At 39.1% G+C, this 23,199-nt stretch overlaps 1 protein-coding gene across 1 annotated transcript in view; it reads left to right on the top strand.

The window, feature by feature from the left end:
• Positions 1–23,199, top strand: part of FAR2 (fatty acyl-CoA reductase 2) — a 181,343-nt gene that overhangs the window by 114,312 nt on the left and 43,832 nt on the right. Inside the window, exon 2 of the mRNA XM_009180464.3 lies at positions 6,118–6,344. Within this exon, the coding sequence (XP_009178728.3) occupies positions 6,156–6,344 (189 nt within the window). The 5' untranslated portion in view covers positions 6,118–6,155. The remainder of the gene's footprint in view (positions 1–6,117; positions 6,345–23,199) is intronic.

A 23,199-nucleotide genomic window follows, 5' to 3' on the forward strand; every position in this document is an offset into this window, starting at 1 on the left:
ATACACATTCTTCTCCTCAGAACATGGATCATTCTCAAGGATAGACCATATATCAGGTCACAAAACAAGTCTTAAAACATTAAAAAAATGGAAATAATATCAAGCATCTTCTCTGGCCAAAATGAAGTAAAACCAGAAATCAACAACAAGACTAATTTTGGAAACTATACAAACACATAGAAATTAAACAATATGCTCCTGAATGACTAGTGGGTCAATGAAGAAATTGAAAATTTACATGAAAAAAATGATAATGGAAACACAGCATACCAAAACCTATGGGATACAGTGAAAGCTGGACTGAGATAAGTTTATTCTTGGTAGGTTGTACATTCCTAAACATGTACATTCCTAAACATGTACAAGATTGAACCATTAACAAATTCAAAACCTGCATAGACCGATAACAAGTGATGAGACTGAAGCCATGATACAAACTCTTGCAGCTCATTACCTGATGGCTTCACTGCTGAATTTTGCCAGATATCTAAAGAAGAACAAATACTAATCCTACTCAAAGTATTCCAGAAAACAGAGGAGGGAGGAACACTTCCAAACTCATTTTATAATACCAGTATTACACTGATACCAAAACCAGATAAAGACACATCAAAGGAAAAAAAGGAAAGAAAGAAAGCTATAGGCCAATATCCCTGATGAACATTGAGGCAAAAATCCCCAAGAAAATACTAGCAAACTGAATTCAAGAACGCATTAAAAGATCATTCACCATGATCACATGGAATTTATCCAAGAGAGGCAAGGATGGTTCAACATGTGCAAATTAGTCAATATGATGCATCATACCAACAGAATGAAGGACAAAAACCATATGATCATTTCAATTAATGCTGAAAAAAGCATTTGATAAAATTCAACATCCCTTTATTATAAAAACACTCAAAAAATCGGGTATAGAAGGAACATACCTTAACACAATAAAGACTGTATATGACAGACCCACAGCTAGTATCATACTGAATGGGGAAAACTAAAAGCCTTTCCTCTAAGATCTGGAACACAACAAGGATGATCACTGTCACCAATGTTATTCAACATAGTGAAAGTCCTAACTAGAGTAATCAGACAAGAGAAATAGGCTAGGTGCAGTGGCTCATGCCTGTAATCCCAGCACTTTGGGAGGTCAAGGTGGGAGCATTGCTTGAGCTCAACAGTTTGAGACCACTGTGCAGTGTGGGCAACATAGTGGGATCCTGTCTCAAAAAATTAAAAAAAAAAAAAAAAAAAAAAAAAGGAGAGAAAGGAGAGGGAGAAGGAGAAAGGGAGAAAAGGCATCTAAATTGGAGAGAAGAAGTTAAATCAGCCTTGTTTGCACATTATATGATCTTATATCTTGAAAAGCTAAACACTCCACCAATAAACTGTTAGAACTGATAAACAAATTCAGTAAAGTTGCAGAATACAAAATCAACATACAAAAATCAGTAGCATTTCTATATGCCCACCGTGAACACTCCGAAAAAGAAGGTAATCCCATTTACAATACCTACAAACAAAAAATTAAATACCTACAAATTAACTGATGAAATAAAAGATATCTACAATAAAACCTACAAAACATTGATGGAAGAAATTGACAAGGACACACACAAAAATGGAAAGATATTCCATGTTTATGTGTTGGAAGAATTAATAGTGTTAAAATGTCTATACTACACAAAGCAATCTACAGATTCAATGCCATCCTTATCAAAATACCAATGACATTTCTCACAGAAATAGAAAAAGTAATCTTAAAATTTATATGGAACCCCAAAAGACCCAGAACAGCCGAAGCTATCCTGGGCAAAAGGAATAAAACTGGAAGAATCACACTGCCTGACTTCAAATTATACTACAGAGCTATTGTAAGCAATACAACATGCTACTGGCATAAAAACAGACACATAGACCAATGGAACAGAACAGATAATCTAGAAACAAATCCACACACCTAGAGTAAATTCATTTTTGACAAAGGTGCTGAGAACATACACTGGGGAAAGGACAGTCTCTTCAATAAATGGTTCTGGGAAAACTGGATATCTATATGCAGAAGAATGAAACTAGACCCTTATCTCTTGCCATTTGCAAAAATCAAAACAAATTGGATTAAAGATTTAAATATAAGACCTCTAACTATGAAACTGCTGCAAGAAAACATCAGGGAAAGTCTCCAGTACATTGGTCTGGGCAAAGAATTCTTGAGTAATACCCATAAATGTAGGCAACAAAAGCAAAAAATGGACAAATGGGATTACAAGTTTAAATCCTTCTGTAGAGCAAAGGAAACAAACAACAAGGTAAAGAAGCAACCCACAGAATGAGAGAAAATATTTGTAAACTATCCATCTGACAGGGGATTAAGAACCAGATATATAAGGAACCCAAACAAGTCTACAGAACAAAATCTAATAATCCTACTTAAAAATGGGTAAAAATCAAAATAGACATTTCCCAAAAGAAAACATACAAATGGACAACAGGTATATGAAAAGGTGTGCGACATCACTGATCATCAGAGAAATGCGAATCAAAACTACAGTGAGATATCATCTCACTCCGGTTAAAATGGCTTTTATCCAAAGACAGACAATAACAGATGCTGACGAGGATGTGGAGAAAATTGAAGCATCATATACTGTTGATAGGAATGTACATTAGTATAATCACTATGCAGAACAGATTGGAGGTTCCTCAAAAAACAAGAAATGTACCATATGATCCAGCAATCCCACTGCTGGGTATATACCCCAACAAAAGGAAATCAGTATATCAAAGAGATATCTGCACTCCCATATTTATTGCAGTGTTATTCACAATAGCCAAGATTTGGAAACAATCCAAGTGTCCATCCATAGATGAATGGATAAAGAAAATGTGGTAAATATACACAATGGCGTACTATTCAGCCATAAAAAGAATGAGATCCTGTCATTTGCAACAACATGGATGGAGGACATTACGTTAAGTGAAGTAAATCAGGTACAGAAAGACAAACTTGACATATTCTCACTTATTTGTGGGAAATAAAAATGAAAACAATTGAACTCATGGACAAAGAGAATAAAAGGATGGTTATCAGTGGCTAAGAGGGATAGTGTTGAAGAGAGTGGGTAATGGGAACAAAAATACAGTTAAGCAGAGTGAATAGGACCTGGTATTTGATATCAAAACAGGGTGACTAAGTCAACAATAATTTATTGCAAATTTAAAAATAACCAAAATAATATAATTGGGTTGTTTTAACAAAAAGAAAGGATAAATGTTTGAGGTGATGGGTACCCCCCTTACTCTGATATGATTATTATACATTGCATGCCTACATCAAAACATCTCATGTGCCTTATAAATATATATACCTACTATGTACCTAAAGGTAAACACTATAGGCTCATTAGATATATCTTACTTTAGATAGAAAGCTCAAAAATTTTAGATCATACAATGCAAAACTGTGTCTGGGGTCAAAATATCCTAACAGTATATTTCCATTTCTAGTAAATATGACTTTACTAGAGTATATGATAAGAGAAGCATGTGATATCTTCAGAACAAATGAGGTTGGGAAGTCACCCTCTCCAAACTCAATTTTCCTTCTATTTTTGTGCCAACCACATTTATTTATGCCTAATATCCTATTAAAGAAGTAGGATACCTCAACATTTTTAAAGAAATAGGCAAAATTTATCATGAAGTATCGTTATATTTGGTGAAAATACTTGGCTGTTATGATTAATTAAGTTTTAAATTGACTCCTTTTATTTGCAAAAGAAAATGGGTATACACAATGTACGAGACAGGACATTTAAAATAAATGCCAAAAAGAAAAGCTAGAAACCATTAAGAAGAAAAAATATAAAATCAGTGACTATGCTAATAGCCAATATTTGAGTCTACGCTATAGGCAACATATATTGCTAAGGGTTTTGCATGTATTCACTCATTCCATCCTTACCACAGCACTATTAAGTGGATACTTTCATTTCCCATATTTTTCTGATGAGTGACTGAAGAGAGGTTAGTAATTTCCTGAGATCACACAGCTAATAAGCGGTGGAACTGGGATTTTACTTCAGACAGCCTTGCTTAGAATTGAATGCTAATCCTGGGTGCTATTCTGCTCTCCTAACTCGGGGACACTATTCTGAGCTTCAAAGCAGGCAAGGCAAGAATATTCAATACTGTTTCCGAGTGCTAAATTATTGAGAAAGTCCCTGGGTGAATTGTAATATGCTCATGTAACATTATGTAATATGACAAAAACAAGATCCAAAAGTGTTGTTCATAATATTTCTCTCATCCACCCTCAACAAAGGGAGCTCAAATAGTAACTCAGTGAACACAGCTAATGTGATTTGAAATCCAGATTTCCTAAAATGAATAGCATTGATGATTGAGTGTACTTTCTGTCATTGATCCCTGTTTTAGTTACTTCATAGCATGTGCAGCAGTCTGTGATGATCTTGTTTATATGTTTATTTGACTTTGCATTGCTGGCCTCCCCTGCTAGAGTGACAGTACGGACCAGTCTGCTTTGTTCATCTGCATTTCTTTAGAACTTAGCATAGAGTCTGGAATGGTAGGTACTCAAAAATTTTTTTTTTAGTAAATAATCCCCCAAAGGCAAAGAATTCCATCTAAGAACATGGCCTCAAGATCTTCAAAATATAAATTATGACTAAGAAGAGTCATTGTTGCTTAAGGACTAGCAGAGCATTCAGGACTAGAGTTGAAGAGCAGGGTATTGACTCTTTTAGTTGTTTTTTTCTTCTTTATAAGCCCTGATGTCAGGGCCTGTCCCTGGAGCTGTTCTGCAGGATCCACCCAAACCCCGTCCAAAGAGGCAGTTGAGGCCTTCCCACAGCTGACAAAGTGAGTGGACAGAAAGGAAGATCTTCCCCACACCTCCAGCACTGTTTAGTTCAAAACTCTCTCCTGCTGTCCCCAATCATCTCCAACCTGAATTGAAAGACAAAACACTTCATGTTGCATTTCTGCAGCAAGAGTTGCATCTGGCTTCCCGCTACCAGATTCGTTTTTACTCAGCACTTCTGCAAACACAGGACTTATGTGGACAAACCAAGCCCTGCATCGCAACCCATGCTATTTCAGGGCACACCAAGGCCAGTGGGCTGTGGCCTCCCTTTTCAGCCTCCTCCACCTTTGCTTTTCAGTGTCTCCACCCCATGAACAGCATATGAGGGGGAAAAAGGTGGCACTCGACCTAGACCCATTTTCAACTTGAGGAAGAGATTAACAAAACTATATTATTTGTTCCAATTTTTTTTTTTTTTTTTTTTTTTTTTTGAGATGGAGTCTCGCTCTGTGGCCCAGGCTGTAGTGCAGTGGCCGGATCTCTGCGCACTGCAAGCTCCGCCTCCCGGGTTCACACCATTCTCCTGCCTCAGCCTCCCGAGTAGCTGGAACTACAGGCGCCCACCACCTGACCCAGCTAGTTTTTTTGTATTTTTTAGTAGAGACGGGGTTTCACTGTGTTAGCCAGGATGGTCTCACATCATAATTTTTAAAAACTTGATAGCTGTTCTAAGCTTTGGTTTCACAAGCTGCAGTGCCAGTCCTAACCTTCTCATTTATACATGTAACACCGCATCCTTTTATTTCCCCTAAGCACGCTGTGCCACACCGCCGCACCTTTGCCCTTGCTCTTTCCTTGGCCTGGGACACCCTGACCCCAGCCCTTCTCTGCCTTCCAAGTTTCAGCTCAGATGTCATCACCCACAGACACTTTGAAATTTCCAGATGCTGCTATGTACCCCTTTCATGTCTCCCTTTGTTTTAGCACTTACTGTATTGTATTTAACAGTCTATTTATTGTCTGCTTCCTCCATTAGACTGCAAGCAATTCCTTGAAAGCAGGAACCATGTCTTTCTCATTTCTTGCTCAAAGTTCCTGGCATAAAGTCTAGCATGTAGAGAGAACTCAATAAATATTGATTGGAATGAGTCGTATTGCCTAAAAGCCATCATGCTCTCACTGTCTGATCTACTTTTTTCTGCATTCAAAACTCCTGGAAGCAACAGAAACATGTTAAGTGACTTGGAATATTAGAACTTCTAAAAATGTAATCTTTTGTTATTTCTCTTCCTTTTCAGGAACCTCTTTCAGGATCTATAAAAGAAAGGGAGGAATCATGTCCGTGATTGCAGCTTTCTATGGCGGCAAGTCCATTCTCATCACGGGGGCCACAGGCTTCCTGGGCAAAGTGCTGATGGAGAAGCTGTTTCGCACCAGCCCGGACCTGAAAGTCATTTACATCCTTGTGAGGCCCAAGGCTGGCCAGACACTCCAGCAGAGGGTTTTCCAGATCCTAAACAGTAAGGTATGCCTTATAGGAAAGCGTGTGTCATGGGCAATGCCTTAGGGCAAGATGATTCACTACAATGTTCTCTCATAGCCCCGTATTGCAAGTGGGGACCAGGCTACCTGCACAGGTAGAGGAAGACAGACAAAACAAGACAGCAACCAGCTGCTGGTGGAAATCGGTGTTTTCCCAAAAGAGGGAAAAAAAGGGCTTAGTTTCAGTCCAGGGCAGGTGAGATCGCCTATGTTCTGGAAACTACCAGACTCCCTGAGTGGATACTTCAGGCTTAATATCTGCTGCAAGTTCATCTGAACTCTTCACTAATTTTCTTTTAAATTTAAGATTGTTTTTCTTCCCCCAATTTTTTGGATATTCTTCTATGTTCTATTCTATTGCTTAGGGAGCAGATGTGACTACTAAATACCCATGCAGTAATACTTTCCGTTGCCTAAACTCTACAAGGTTTAGCTGTTATATATTTTATTTATGGAAACTTTTGATATTTCTATTATCCCATAAGTTCTTCTAGGTAAAAACATTGGAAATAAAATATTATATCTGTGAATGAGCATTTGGATATCAAACCCTCTCTCCTCTCAAAAAAAAAAAAAGACATTATGCATATTCTCTCATTTTAATTTATAAATTTCAAGGCAGTGTAACCTTGGGTCTCAAACATATCTGGGTTCAAATTCTTGCTTATGAATTTGTTGTCATATTACCTCTTAACCTTCAGATTTTAGATTTTCAAACTTTCCAATGTTTTAAATAAAAACAACAACTACCTTCATAGGGACTAAATGAGAAAATTTACATATGTTGTTCATAAGGCACTTTGGAATATAGGGGGTGACACAAGACTGGCAAAAAGAAAATTCGAAGTTTCTTTTTTTACAATCTCCTTTCCAGTGTGTAGGAATGCTAACATCTATGATGCACATGTATCTGATGGCACAGCACATTGTAGACTGCCCAGAAACAGATGATCAAATTTATCTGCTTGCAACAGAATACGATTTTGGTACAAACCATCATCAAGCAAATTGGAAAAGCCTCACATCATGACTTGACTCAGCAGTGGGACAAAATAATCCTAACAGCTAACATTTACTGGATACTTAGTACATGGCACCTACTATCCTAAGGTCTTTTCACACCTTACTTCATGTATCTTTGCGATAACCCTGTGAAGAACCATTACTATTCTCATTTTATAGATGGGGAAACTGAGGCCTGAAGCGTTAACTTACCAAAGGTCTTCTACCTAGTAGAGGAAAAATCGGATTTCCAACCCTACAGCCTGACTCTAAGGCCAGCACACTTGCTTCTGCCCCACACTGCCTTTGGGATAATTAATGGTTCTTAAAAGGCTGATATGACATAGAACCAAAACCTAGAATAAATTCCCAGATCCCTCTTCAGACAGCTTTTCTCAGTTATCTACCCCTAATGGACTTTGTTTTCTTGGGGTTGATCTTCTCATGGAGTATCTTAATGGTGTTCTCTGTGTTTCCCGAATTTGCATGTTGGCCTATCTTGCTAGGTTGGGGAGGTTCTCCTGGATAATATCCTAAAGTGTGTTTTCCAGCTTGCTTCCATTCTCCCCGTCTCCTTCTGGTACTCCAATCAATTGTAGGTTCGGTCTTCTTATGAAGTCCCATATTTCTTGGAGGCTTTGTTCATTCCTTTTCATTCTTTTTTCTCTGTTCTTGTCAGCATGTCTTATTTCAGTAAGGTGGTCTTCAAACTCTGATATCCTTTCTTCCACTCAGTTGATTCAGCTGCTGATAGCTGTGTATGCCTCACGACATTGTCGTGTTGTGTTTCTCAGCACCATCTGGTCCTTTACGTTCCTCTCTAAACTGGTTATTCTAGTTAGCAATTTCTCTAACCTTTTATCAAGATTCTTAGCTTCTTTGCATTGAGTTAGAACATGCTCCTTTAGCTCATCATAGTTTTGTTACTCATCTTCTGAAGCCTACTTCTGTCAATTCGTCCCTCTGATCCTCCGTCCAGTTTTGCACCCTTGATGAAGAGATGTTGCGATCATGTGGAGGAGGAGAGGCACTCTGGCCTTTTGGGTTTTCAGCATTTTTTCCGTTGATTCTTTCTCATCTTTGTGAGTTTGTCTAGTTTCAGTCTTAGTGGCTGCTGACCCTTGGATGGGGTTTCTGTGGGGGCCTTTTTGTTGTTGTTGTTGACACTATTGTCACTTTCTGCTTGTTTTTCTTTCAATAGTCAGGTACCTCTTCTGTAGGGCTGCTGCAGTTTGCTGGGGGTTTGCTTCAGGCCTTATTCATCTGATTTGCTGCTGTGCCTGGAGATGTCAATCAAAGAGGCTGCAGAGCAGCGAAGATGGGTGCCTGCTCCTTCTCCTGGGACCTCTGACCTCAAGGGGCACCAGCCTGATGCCAGTAGGATTGTTCCTGTACAGGGTGTCTGACAACCCCTGTTGGAAGGTCTCACCCTGTTGTGGCAACGGGAGCAGGACCCTTTAATGAACCACTTTGTCCCTTGGTGGAGAGGGTGTGTTTCACTGCGGGGGAACCCACTTGTCTGGGTTGCCCTGATTCCTCAGAACTACCAGGAGGAGAGACTAAGTCTGCTGGTCCACAGAGACTGCAGCCACCCCTCCCCCTAGGGGCTCAGTCCCAGGGAGATCAAAATTCTATTCCTAAGCCTCTGGCTAGAGTTACTGGAGATCCTGCAGGGAAGCCCTTCCCCCACCACTGAGGAAGGACGGGTGGGGGTTAGACCTGAAGAGGCACTCTGGCCACAGACTGCCACAGTGTGTGTGTGGCTGCCACTGTGTGTAGGGCTGTGGGGACAAGTCTTGGGACCAAGCCATCCAGCCTCCCTGGCACCAGCAGGGGAAAAGCACAGCCTGGAGCTATAGAAACGGGTGCCGCCCTTCCCCCGCCCAGGGAGCTTAGCCTGTTAGGCAGTTGCCAGTCCCAGTGCTGGCTGCTGACCCTCCCCCAAGGAGCTCAAATGGCTTAGACAGCAGGAGGTGGCAGCCAGTGCTGGTCGCCCCTCTGCCCCCAGGAGTTCAGTAGGCTTCAGCAGATTTTAGCTGAGAGGCTGTAAGAATCTACGCTTTCTCGAGTTGGGACGGTAGGCCCTGGTGGCGTGGGTTCCCCAGTGGGCTCTTCCGACCCGTAGGTTGCACCGTTCCATGGAAAAAGCAGTTTCCCCGGCTGGGCAGCACGCTCACTCACCACCTCCCTTGCCTAAGGGGAGAGCATCCCCCTTCCTCGTGTGGCTCTCAGGTGGGCAACCGGCAACCGCACCATACTGCTCTTCCTTCTCTCTGTAAGTCACGCTAGCCTTCTAGTCAATTTTGATGAGAGAACCTGGATACCTCGGTTCCTGGCGAAGGATTCACATGCTTATTATGTTTGTTTTTCGATGGGAGCCTCCAATCACTGCTGCTTGTAGTAGGCCATCTTGGCCCCACCTCAGGACTTTGTTTTCATCATATAGCAGACATTTCATGTTAGCCTGGTACCTTTGTTGCCAACTATGGGCTTCTAGATAAATATTGTGGCAGAGAGTCTTGTGGTCAACCCAATCTTTACCTACCGCTTCTTTCAATGCAGTGTTTTTTATAACACAGCAACATTGATTTTGTTCTGGAAATCATGATTATACTCTAGGTAACTTATCTGTGAAACTGCCTTGCAAATCTCAGCACCTGTTTTCACTATCGGGCTATTTATTGTCAGCTGTTGACTTTTATGAACAGTGGTTCTCAAAGTGTGGTCCCAATAGCAGCAGCATTCAATATCACCTGAGAACTATCTGTTGTGATCAGATGGTACTTAACAGCCTGGGTTTCAGAGGCAGACAGGCGTGATTGTGAATCTCCATACAACCAATTATGAGTTGTGTGATAGTGGACTAGATACATACTTTGCTGAGCCTTGGTTTCTTTATGTTTAAAATGCTGTAATAATACCTTGCTTACCCAGGGAGTCTCTGCGTCTTTCTCTCTCTTTCTCTCTTGCCCTCAAGGCTTTCTGGATTTAAGGTATGGCTTTCACCACTATTTCCTAGGGCCTCACTTTTTACTAAGTTTACTAAGTAGGGCTGTATACTAAGTTATGCCAAAAAAGAAAAAAAAAAGTGGTTTTTTTCCCCATAAATTTTTCCCTCAAAGAGTTGTGGGAGGAAGGGAATCTGATGTGTATAATATAGTTGAAAAATGCATCTGTGGTAGATCACAAACCATGTTGACATGGCCATTCTGTGGGTAACAAGAACAGATTCTATCACTTGATTCTTAAAATACAAGCCATTAGCTGTGCACGTATCTACTTTATTGTCACTATATGGAATCTGATAACTGTACAGAGATTTTCTATGGAAAAAATTATCTGCTTGATTTTATTGTGGTGTATCCCAAAACTGAAAAGTTTTTGCTACACAAATTGTATATGTTTCAGAATATAAGAATGCTGTTGCTGATTGGCTATGGATAAAGCTCTGTGCAAATAAGGAATTATGCAAGAAGTAGTTACTGGCCATCTATGAGATTCAAGATATTATCGCTTGTATTCCTTGAAATTGAAAATTCAAAATAAAGACAAGACAGATAAAATTATATTCTTTAAGTTATGGGGATGAGCTATTTTTGAAAGGTGAAAGAAACCTCTAGATTATATATATATGTACGTGTATATATACACACACATATACACATACATATATGTGTATGCATATATATGTGTATATATGTATGTGTGTATATACCTGTAGACACACACATATAGACACGTGTGTGTGTGTATCTATGTATATGTGTGTATATGTGTGTGTTTGTGTATATATGTGTGTGTGTGTATATATATATTACTTTCAATTAAAAAAATTGTAGAGTCAAAATAGTACCATCTCTAGATGTTTTTATTTAGCTTGGTATCTAAAATCATTTAGGTGACCCATTCCCGTGTTTGGAAAATTTTTAAAATTTGTTGTCTACATCTGTGCTATTTAGTATAGTAGCCACTAGCCGTATATGGCTATTTAAATTGTAATCCATTATAATTAAATGAAATTTAAAATTCAGTTCTTCAGTCATACTAGCTACACTTCAAGTGCTCAATAGCCACATGTGGTTAGTGGCTTATTTTTACTGGACAGGGCAGGTATGGAACATTTCCATTATCACAGAAAGTTTTACCAGACAGCATTGATGTAGATGGTTAAGTATCTTGTAGAGAAAGACTATTGTGATTCAGATTTCCATGTTGCCCATCATTTTTATTAATCCTAAAGACACTTATTGGAGTGCCTATTATGTGTTAAGTGCATGAGAATGGCAAAGAATGTAAAGACAAAAATGATGTAGCCACATGAAGTGCTGGAGACAGACATTTGGAACATGATTGCAACCCAACATGAGTTCTCAAGGGAGAGGAGAGCAAAGAGTAATGAAAGCAGAAAGAATCATGCTTGCAAATGCATGAGTGGTGTGGTGTGTTTGGGAAACTGTGGGTAATTTATTAGACCCTAAACAAGAAAAAAAAAAGGACTAGAAAGGTATGATGAGGCCAGATCTTGAAAGACTTCATATAACTTCAGTCAAGTTACATTCCATTGAATGAAAACTCAGTTGAAACTGGTTTAAAACACAAAGGTGGTGTATTGATTATACAATGCAAAAAATCCAGCACTAGAGTGGTGAGCAGCTGTGATTCAACTAGAGCTCTGGCTGCCTTGGTCTTTGAGTCTCTCAACTCTGCCACTTTGTTCTGGTTTTATCCTCATGATGAGTAAGATGTTTCTGTAGCTTCAAGCTTTACACGCATATATGGCAATCTTTGGATGAAGAGAGGCTGGCCCTCTCCAAGATTTTCTCCCAAGATTGATGAAACTTGTTTTCTAAAAACCCTCAGCAAATTTCCCTCCCATCACATCAGCCTAGTTAAGGTTACATGTCCATTTCTGGCCAGCCCCTGTGACCTGAGGTTATGCCATGTACTAATTTGTTGAGAAACCTCAGACGTAAGCCAATCACTGTCTAGAGGATAAGAGTGCATGGAGATCAATCAGCTTTTCTCTGAAGCTGGGGTGAGAGTATGTGTTTCTGAGGCAAGGCGGCTGCTGGAGAAGGGCGAATACCTGCTTGATAGTTCAGATACTCATGGGTATTAGGGTCTTAGCATCCTGAGTGGAGCACAGTTTCTGGAGTCAGACAGACCTGAGCTGGTGTCCTCTCTCCACCACTGGGTGGTGTGACTTTACATAACAAGCCTCAGTGTCCAAATGGAGATGATACTGATCATTATCTTTTGTACTGTTGTGAGATGTAAATGAGTTAACATAGGAAAGGCATTTAGAATACTGCCTGAACCACCGTAAACACTCAGCAAATATTAGCTTTAAATTTGTACTCAAATATGGGAGGGAATTGGAGCTTTATCTTGTAGAGCCTGACACTCCTAGTGAAGGTCTTTTTTATCTTGACAGCTATATGATTTCCTACTACTTAAATAATAATAAAAAATTGTACTCAATTGATGCTGATGACAACAGGAAAGATAAATGTGAATTAGTTGAGTAGTTGGGACAGAAATCACATGGCCCGCAAAGCTGAGAATATTATCTGTCCCTTTACAGAAGTTTGCCAACTCCTGAAATAGAGGACCAGAAAAATGTCTTCTAATATAAAACACCTAATCATGTTAAGGCTGGGCATGGCGGCTCACTTCTGTAATCCTAGCACTTTGGGAGGCCGAGATGGACAGATCTGAGATCAGGAGTTCGAGACCAGCCTGGCCAGTATGGTGAAACCCCATCTCTACTCAAAAAACAAAAATTAGCTGGGCATGGTAGCAGTCTCGTGTAATCCCAGCTACTTGGGAGGCTGAGGCAGGAGAATGGCTTGAGCTCAGGAGGCAGGGGCTACAGTGAGCTGAGATTGCACCACTGCACTCCAGCCTGGGTAACACAGTGAAGCTCTGTCTCCAAAAAAAAAAAAAAAAAAAAAAGGATAAAATACATTTTTATAAAATAGTTATTTATTCATTTTGAGACAGAGTCTCACTCTGTCACCCAGCTGCTGGAGTGCGGTAGCTCTATCTCAGCTCACTGCAACCTCTGCCACCTGGGTTCAAGCGATTCTCCTGCCTCAGCCTCCCGAGTATCTGGGATTACAGGCGTCTGCCACCGCACCTGGCTAATTTTTGTAGTTTTAGTAGAGACGGGGTTTCACCATCGTGGCCAGGCTGGTCTTGAACTCCTGACCTCGTGATCCACCCACCTCGGCATCCCAAAGTGCTAGGATTACAGGTGTGAGCCACTACGCCCGGCCATAAAATAGTTTTAATGCATAGCTGAACTTTAGGCAAAATAAAGAAATCTGTAAATGTCCAGAAATAACAAGAAAGTACACACCTACACACAAAAAGAGTGAGAAAAGTTGAACAAGTACACAAATATGACAAGTATTTATTGAGAGCCAAATGTATGTCAGGCACATATTGCTTTGTGCCTGGGGAACAGGGGCAATAAGGTAGAAAACAAAACACATATGGGATTGACCTCATAGATCTTAAAGTCCAGTGAGGTAAACAAGTTTCATAAGAAATAAATGTATATTTAAGTACTTTGAAAAGTAGTGTGAAGAAAAAGAACAAGCCACCCTAACAAGTGACACCTGCTTTAAAATTATGCGACCAGAAAAGGACTCCAGAGATAGCCCCACTGGAGCTCAGGAAGAGTTAATATGTTCAAGAAAATGCAGGAGGGTATTTCTTTCAGGTAGATGCCTAGGGTCTGCCTACTTTGCATGTTTCTATCTGACTACATAAGGCAAAAATTTATAGAAATATAATCATGCTTTTGCTGCAAAACGAGAAATAGATAGACAAGAAGAAATTTCCATCTCATCGAATGAGCATTTTGATGCTATAGTAATTGTTTCAATTTAAAACATTCATTTCTTCTTCCTTTCTTTCTTTTTTCTCTTTTCTTTTTTTTTTTTTTTTTTTCCTGTTGCCCAGGTTGGAGTACAGTTCACAATCAGCTCACTGTAACCTCAAACTCCTGGGTTCAAAGGATTCTCTTGCCTCAACCTCCTGAGTAACTGGGAATACAGGCACACACTGCCAAAGCTTGCTAATTTTCAAATTTTTGTACAGATGGGATCTCACTATGTTGCTTAGGCTGGTCTTGAACTTGTGGCCTCAAACAATCCTCCTGCTTCAGCCTCCCAAAGTGCTAGGATTAGAATTGTGAGCCACCATACCTGGTTTATATTTTCAATAGTTTTAATAAACATAAAATATGTTTCTACACATTTTCAATAGTTTTATAACAACAAAGTCCCTTTGAGGCAGAGGATAGACTTTTTAAATTACTGAGACATGGTCTCACTCTTATCACCAAGGCTGGAGGGCATTGCATGATCATTGTTCACTGCAGCCTCAACCTCCTGGGCTCACGTGATCCCCCCACCTCAGCCTCCTAAGTAGGTGGGACCACAAATATGTGACACCATGCCCAGCTTTATTTATTTATTTATTTATTTAGACATGGTGGTCTCACTACATTGTACTGGCTGGTCTGAAACTCTTGGTTTCAAGCAATCTTCTGGTCTCAGCTTCCCGAAGTGCTGGGATTACAGGCATGAGCCGCCACCACACCTGACTAGAGAAAGGACTTTTAACAACAAACGAAAAGTACTTTTTATTCTAGGGTTGAATTTAGGAGCCTGTATAAAGTAAAGGTGGGTAGATGAGACTGAGTGCTTACAGAAAGCTAGCCTTGTGTGCTGCACTTGATACTATTACAGGTTTCTTGAAAGATCTGGGAAAAAATGTTTAAAATTGCAACTGGAAGACATTTGCTAGACTAGAAATGGAGAGTCCTAAGCACTCAGGAATTCAGCAAATTGCTGCTGGTTGGGTTTTTATTTTTATTTTTTGGATTTAAGATACCATCAAACTCTAGTTTAGTTCTTTCTGAATTGAAGACGATGAATTGATGGGTATGTTTTGTATTAGTAAAAGCTTATTAATTTATATTTTACATTAACAAAATCCATAGAGAAATTCTACTTTGCCTTTGTAACCCATATGTCAGCTTGGGTATCCCTGCCCTTTAATAAAATGTAATTAATGACATTCCCCAAGAATAGTTGAGGATTCTCAAGTGGCTAATTGTTCATGGTCATCTCTGCTGTTGCCTGGCATGAACTGGGTATGTTTATGAATCATCTTCCATTTCTCATGGGCTCCATACCAACTTGATCCAGACCAGGCCAAGGCCCTTTCTTCAGTTGTCCTAAATTTAGAATCAAGCAACAAAAAGAGAGAGCACTTGCCTCAGACTGCCTACCACTCATAGGACTTGCCTTTACCTCCCATGCCTGAATGCCCAGTCTTTCAATAGGTCATCCTCTACCCTGTTAACTGAAGTTTTCTGTGTTTATTTTTCTCATCTTTTAAATCTTCCATTTATTGTAATTTGGGAGAAAATGAAGTCACTGAGTTAATTCATTTTGCTGAGTTTAGTACACAAATTCTAGGCAACATTTCACAGACCTGGCTCTTTCATGGTGTAATAAATATGGGCTTTTGTAAACTGTTTTCCTCTTTTTGGTCTCACAGCTATGTTTTGGATGGTTAAAGCTGCTAAAAGTCTAAATCCTCAATTACAGGTTATTTGTTGGTTTAGTTGTTATATCTGTACTGGGAGGTAGCATAGGGCAGTAGAAAGAACACTAAAGCTCTAGATACTCTCTCCTCAATCAGAAAGATAGAGCTTGGTGGAGAGACCATAGCCTAGTTAGCTAACCCATATGAGTCTTGTTTTTATTATGCATAAACTGGATCTGATAATAATAGTTATTTCACAAGGATTTGCAAAGATTGAATGTGATCCTAAGTATAAAATAATGTTTTATATTGTGCCATATAAATATTAGTTGTTGTTTTTTTCTTTTTTGAGACGAAGTCTAGCTCTGTCACCCAGGCACCCAGGCACCCAGGCCGGAGTGCAGTGGCATGATCTCAGCTCACTGCAACCTCCGCCTCCCAGGTTCAAGCTATTCTCCTGCCTCAGCCTCCCAAGTAGCTGTGATTACAGGCGCCCACCACCATGCCTGGCTAATTTTGTATTTCTAGTAGAGATGGGGTTTCAGTACGTTGGCCAGGCTTGTCTCGAACTCCTGACCTCAGGCGATCTGCCTGCCTCGGCCTCCCAAAGTGCTGGGATTATAGGCATGAGCCACCACTCCTGGCTAAATGTTAGTTTTTTATCAGTAACCTCTCATTTCTTTTACCCGGGTATGTTCTGTTGTTCATTATCACTAGGCAAGACCCTCTAGATTGCCTGCATCAGTTTCACACTCTTATCAAGGATGTATATGTTCCTGCATTCTCTTTTCTATAGTTAGTCATCATTTCATTAGACAGATATTTAAGAATTCCGGCCGGGCGGTGGCTCACGCCTGTAATCCCAGCACTTTGGGAGGCCGAGGCGGGCGGATCACAAGGTCAGGAGATCGAAGGCATCCTGGCTAACACGGTGAAACCCCGTCTCTACTAAAAACACAAAAAATTAGCCAGGCGAGGTGGCGGGTGCCTGTAGTCCCAGCTACTCGGGAGGCTGAGGCAGGAGAATGGCGTGAACCCGGGAGGTGGAGCTTGCGTGAGCTGAGATCCCGACTGCACTCCAGCCTGGGCGACAGAACGGGACTCAAAAAAAAAAAAAAAAAAAAAAAAAGAAAAGAAAGATATTTAAGAATTCACATTTATATTACAACATTCAATTTGAAAAAAACTTTTTGAAGGAAAGTATAATCAGAAATTCATCCATAATCTTAAAGCCCTAGGTTTCACCAGTCTGTGCCATATGTGTTCACATTAACTCTCCATTCTGCATGAGTTGTATTAATGTGGGTGCTGAAGGAGATAAACCCCCCGCCAAATCAGTAGCTTAATGCAAATGAAATTTGATTCTCAAACACAGTAGGTGTAATTGGTAGAAGGCATTGCACTCCACGGTCATATAAGGATCCATGCTGAGGGAAGGTTGCCATCTTCTGCACATGGTTTCTAAACCATCTGAGGTCTCTCTGAATGACAATATCCAACTGTCAATGGGGTAAAAGAGGCACTGGACATCATGTGGAAGGTTTTTATGGTCCAGGCCCAGAAGTGTCCATCACATCTGTCCATATACCATTCTCAGAACTGTGACTGGGCATCTAACTACAAGGATGGCTGGAAAATGCATAGCTGTGTGGCCAAGAGAAAAGGAAAATAGGATTGTTGAACAACTAATGAGGTTCTGCCATGGCCTTCTTTTTAGGTCGCCAAATATCTGCTTTCCTGTCTTTCCCACACATAGAAGACACTCATTCCTACCCCAGGGTCTCATACCATTATTGCATCCAGTCCAAAGTCCAAGGGGGAATAGACTATCCTCTCTATCAGATCCAGATAGTTCAGCTTCTGATTTGGTATTCTTGGATAAAAAGGCGAATTTTCTGCCTCCCATGTTGAGGTAGAAAATGTTTCTGTTCTACCTCTTGTCATTGTAGAACAGCGAAGTTGAAGAAAAAATAAAATCAAAAAAAGACACCTTCTATTCAAAAAAGAGAAGACAGGCTGGCAAGCAGTAGTCCCTAGAGTATAAATATAAGGAAATCCTGATCAGCAAGTATTGAGAAGCTTCCTACACTGGGAATGGGGAAATTCCTTAAGTAGCCTCTAAATCTACTCTCTTTTCCATCATTATTTGTGGTGACTCCATCCTCTGGAAGGTTCTTCCTTATTTCTTACTCCCTGGCTGTCACCTCTGAAGTGGCTGTTAAGAAGTGTGCTCTTCTTGCGGTCTTTGGCTTCATAACTCATTCTGCAAGAGTAAAGGCGGAAACCAATGGGTCTTTCAGGTTTAAGGTCAGTCATTTGCTGACTCTGGAGCTGTGGAAGAAAAAATAAATCCTTTGGTTCATGCACACAATGTGACAGCCTGACATAAGTAAAATACATGAACAAAAGGATTAATGAAGAAGTGAAAGAGGGAAGAAGTATGCATTAGGCACAACATCATTTAACAACTAAAAAAACACTGGAATACATTAAACTTGTTCATTCAGTACGTATTGGCTGAGTGCCTACTAAGTGTCAAGCACTGGGCCAGATGTGGAGGATACAGTGGCAACACACAGAAAAAAAGTTAAAGGAAAAACAAAATTGGGTAATAAATTTGTTACTGGTTTTAGCAAATCCAAAAAATTCGAGAAAATAGTGCAGTGTTTGCCAAATCTAAAACTCTTTCACCCTCACTGAGTCTTAAATTAGGAATGCACAAAAGCAGAATTACTAGAAAATCAAAGTTTTATGGGTGTGTTCCCTTAAGTAATAGCCCTATATTAGAAAGTTGGTGGAGGTGGCCTGCGCATTTTAAATAATCAACCTGCACCTTTACCCCCTCCCCCAAATTCTGGCCAAATAAAGTATAAAATAAGGCAGAACTCAGCATGTTACATCAGCTTACCAGGAATGAAGTCAATACTGATTGGAAAAGTGTCAAGCAATAAAGAAGAGTTTGGATTTATTTTAACACTGTCTTCATGTCACTCAAGACTTTTAAGTTCAGCCAACTCTACTTCTAAAACCAACCTCTTATGCAATGATCTTGTCTGGGTCCAGGCCAAGGCTTACTTCTATTGCATAGCTACTCTTACCCTTCTTGGTTTTTACTCTGAAGAACTTTCCTGTCTGGGTCAGAGTTTCTTCCAGTAGGCATCAGATTCTGCAAATATTTATCTCATGTTAATCAAGACCCCCTCTAGATGTTGCCATTTAACTTTAACGAGTTTAACATAAAGAGAGTGATTTAAATGCAGTTGTAACTTATTCCTAAGTAGGGCCTGATATAGCTTTTAAGCAATACATCTCTCCAGTCACACATAATTATGAATGAATTCTAACTCACTGCAAGTACTACAGTGTTCCTGAAGGTAAATAAACCATGTCAGCTATGTGAGGCTTGGAAATTTTTCTTTAAAACATAGTACTCAAAAATGTTACCAGTTTGCCTTTGATTACTGCTATATCCCCCAGGAAATATGACCAAAGGACATCTGTTCTATGTATCAAAATTCAGACATCTGCTTCATTCTTTTCCTTTTATGGTATGTATAGCTGTCACATCTGACTACCAGTTTCCCTGCTGTCAGAAAGAAACAATTAAATGGGAGATGCTGTGGACAAAGGGATTTTTAAAAATCCATTGGCCACAGAGAACTAGAACTGAAGAATCGGAAGAGAAGATTAATTTTCTTTCTTATTACTAAGTTTCTTATTTTCAGAGCACTTAAAGGGACATATCAATAGGGGGGAAAGTATATGAATTAATGGCAAGATTCTTGAGGACTTTCTCACAAAGATAATTAAGGTGTCACTCTAAGAAAACAACCAGAGACACCACAAATAATACATATTTTTATTATAGTATTACTTATAGTAAACTTGGATCCAATTTCAATGTTCCACAATAGAGGAATGACTAAATAAACAACAATACATACAAGTGTTAGACAAGTATTCAGGCATTAAAAATTATGTTTTATAAAACAGTAAATGACACGAAAAGGCTTGTAATATATTGGTGCAAAAACAGATGAAAAACTATATTCAGTATAATCTCAACTATTAGCCCTAAATGTTGATGTGATCTTGGATTACTTTTTTTTTTGCATTTTCAAATTTTCAAATGAGAATTGTGATTATGCTACTTCTATAGTGAGGAAAAATTACCCTCTATAATAGTGAAAAAATAAGAACCATAATCTTCTATCTTCCACGTTTTCCAAATACAATGAACACATTATACTTTTACAGTGGAAGAAAAGAAACTCCTATCTTGTAAAGTAGTAAATAAATCAGAATGAGGCACACATCAATCATGAATTTACAAAATTATGTCATCAAGTATAAGTTCAGTTCATTTTTAGTTTTGAAATTATTTATCAAAATTAAATAGTTTGACTTATTTTTATTAGAAATGTGATTTTAAGTATTTAACATTGCTTTTTAAAAAATTATCTTCTAGTTTTTCATAAAATCTGAGGAGCTGCTAGGGAAATTTTGCACACCAAATTTCATGTGTTGAAATGTGAACATGCTCACCACAGACCAAGGGTTTCCAAGCTGCTGTTTCATCTCTTACTTACGGAAAATATGCTCATGTAATTATGAATCAATCAGCTTTTCATTGTGTGAAAAGCAAATGTAGATAATGAAATTGATATTTTAGCTTTATTGTTGTCTTAAATATATCTTGGCTTAAAAAATCATGGATGACTTTTCCCCACTATACCAGAGAATGAGTTGCAAATAAATAATTCAGTAGTAAAGTTCAAAGAAACGTTGAAAGCATTTTGAGTTTCCTACTGTCTTACCAATATGTTTCTTTTTACAACAACCATGTCCCATGTATATCTGTTTAGGATCTTAAGTTGCTAATAATCTACTCTGAATAATTCCTTAAGAAAACATTAAAAGGACAATATCTATACCAAGGGAATAAAACCCGAAGTAGTAGAAACTATTAAAACTGATGTAGCTACTTAAGACTGAGTGCAAGCTCAGACACTGAAATATGTATCATTGAGATAATACCAAAAATGGTCAACCTTTTCCTGTGAAGTTATAGTAAAGTATATTACAAGTACTTAGTATATTAGAGAAATGTTAGAATGAGATTGTACCAGGTTCAGAATTCCTCATCCAAGAAGACCAGACAAAATTCAAGGTTTCTAGAGAGGGATTATCCTGAATGATATCACCAGCAAGTGGGTTTATAAACAAAGACAGAGCTTGGCAGGTTGCACTGGATTCTTCAAACCAGTTTCTCTGGAAAAATGTGGATTACTCAATAAACCCTCAGTTGCCACTGAGGTAAATCAACTTTGAAATACAGTAGAGAACTCTGGGTGATAAATCATGCAGGGTTACACACTGGGTCCACAGTTCACAGAACATGATTAGATTTAAGACAATAGAAGATAGGGACATTTTATGAACTAGTTTATTGAATCCTTTTGAGACTATCACTGTGTGGCAGTTCCTAGAAGGCTTAGATAAATTAATCTTTAAGAGGTAAACAAATTAACTTTGAACTAAGAAAACAACAACAAAACAACAGAATTTGAATTAGGAAACATCTGCAAAGAAAAGCCCAAGAATTAAAGAAGCACACAGTAGAAGTGTCAATTTTATTTTATAATTTTCTTGTTAATTTTCAGACTCTTTTGTAGGGAAAAAAAAAAATGTGTTCATGTTTGCCCCAGGCTTCACTGTATAAAAGCTGCTTGTTCTCAACTTCCAAAAATGAATTTCTGATTGACATTAATGATTCTGTTAAATCTCTATATAAAGCAAAGGCAATTGGAAACATTTGCATTAAAACTGCCAAAATTGGAAATACTTGCATTTAAACTTCCAAAGCCAGTTGTGTTCCATTACTGTTATTGTTTGTTTGTTCATTTGTTTTCCCCCTAAGAATTAAGAAACTATCCCACAAAATGCAAGAAGCCTCTAGTGTAAGTAGTTTCCAGTTTTCCTGTTACTCAAATCAGATCAGTTAAAGGATATTCAACCTCTCCCCTGCAGGCCATTTACTTTCAAGAAGAAAGAGAGGAAGGGAGGAAGGAAGGTAAAAATCTCCTCCAATCACATCAAGTCTTTTTCTTAAAAGCTTCAAATTAGCCAGGCTTGGTGGTTCACACCTGTAATCCCAGCACTTTGGGAGGCTGAGGTGGGCGAATCACAAGGTCAGGAGATCGAGACCCTCCTGGCCAACATGGTGAAACTCTGTATCTACCAAAAATACAAAAGTTAGCTAGGTGTGGTGGCATGCACCTGTAGTCCCAGCTACTGGGGAGGCTGAGGCAGCAGAATCACTTGAACCTGGGAGGCGGAGGTTGGAGTGAGCCGAGATCAAAAAGATACCAAGCCATGAGGTTCAACATGATTTTGGCATACATTCTGTTTTTAGAAGCATCTGAATCACAGGATAGAATCAGAAACGTTGGCATGACCCAACACACATACACACACACACACACACACACACACACACACAACAAACAAAAAAACACAGCTTTCTGATCAGCAGTTTTTGGAAATGGAATAGTGCTGTGGAAGTGGAAAGGGGATTTTCCTATTATTAGGGACCTACAAAATGGTAGGCACTAACACAAACATCTGACTTTCATTACACAAATCCTCAGAAATCTCTGCAGTATGCCTGTTCCTACAGCACAGATGAGATATTAATTCACTATGGTTGTCATCTATCCAAGGTTATGTAATTTGTGCCAAGTGATACAGCAAAATTGGAATGCATGTCTCTAATCTCTAAGTCCATAGTTTCCCTCCTATACTGCATTGCCTCCCCTAGGAAATTTCTTCCTCGATGACAATATCATAAGGAAAGTGAAACTATTGCTTGGCACTTCTGAGTTAGTATCAGCGTTTTTTCCATCCGCCAGCATGGATAATGCAGAGATGCCACCAATTCTGTTGTTGAGTAGAAATGATCTTAAGTTTGGTCTCTATCTTCCTAGCCACCCTAGCTCTTTTCCTGTCCAGATGTAAGAAAGAATTCTCAAAGAATTGTGAAATTGACCTTTGGTGTGGGGGAAAAAAAAGCATAACAAGATGATGAATCAAACACTGTGTTGCCTTTAGCATTTATTATAGAATATTATGTAAAGTGAACTAAAATTTTGTTAAATGCAAAATTGTCTTTAAGAACAGCATAATATATGCTTAGTTCTCTAAGATCACAGAATACAACAGTCAGGTGGCTGGCATTTTAGATAAATATGCAAAAACACGATGACACAGAG

Source organism: Papio anubis, chromosome 9 (genome assembly GCF_008728515.1).
Source record: "Papio anubis isolate 15944 chromosome 9, Panubis1.0, whole genome shotgun sequence".
NCBI classification, from domain to species: domain Eukaryota; kingdom Metazoa; phylum Chordata; class Mammalia; order Primates; family Cercopithecidae; genus Papio; species Papio anubis.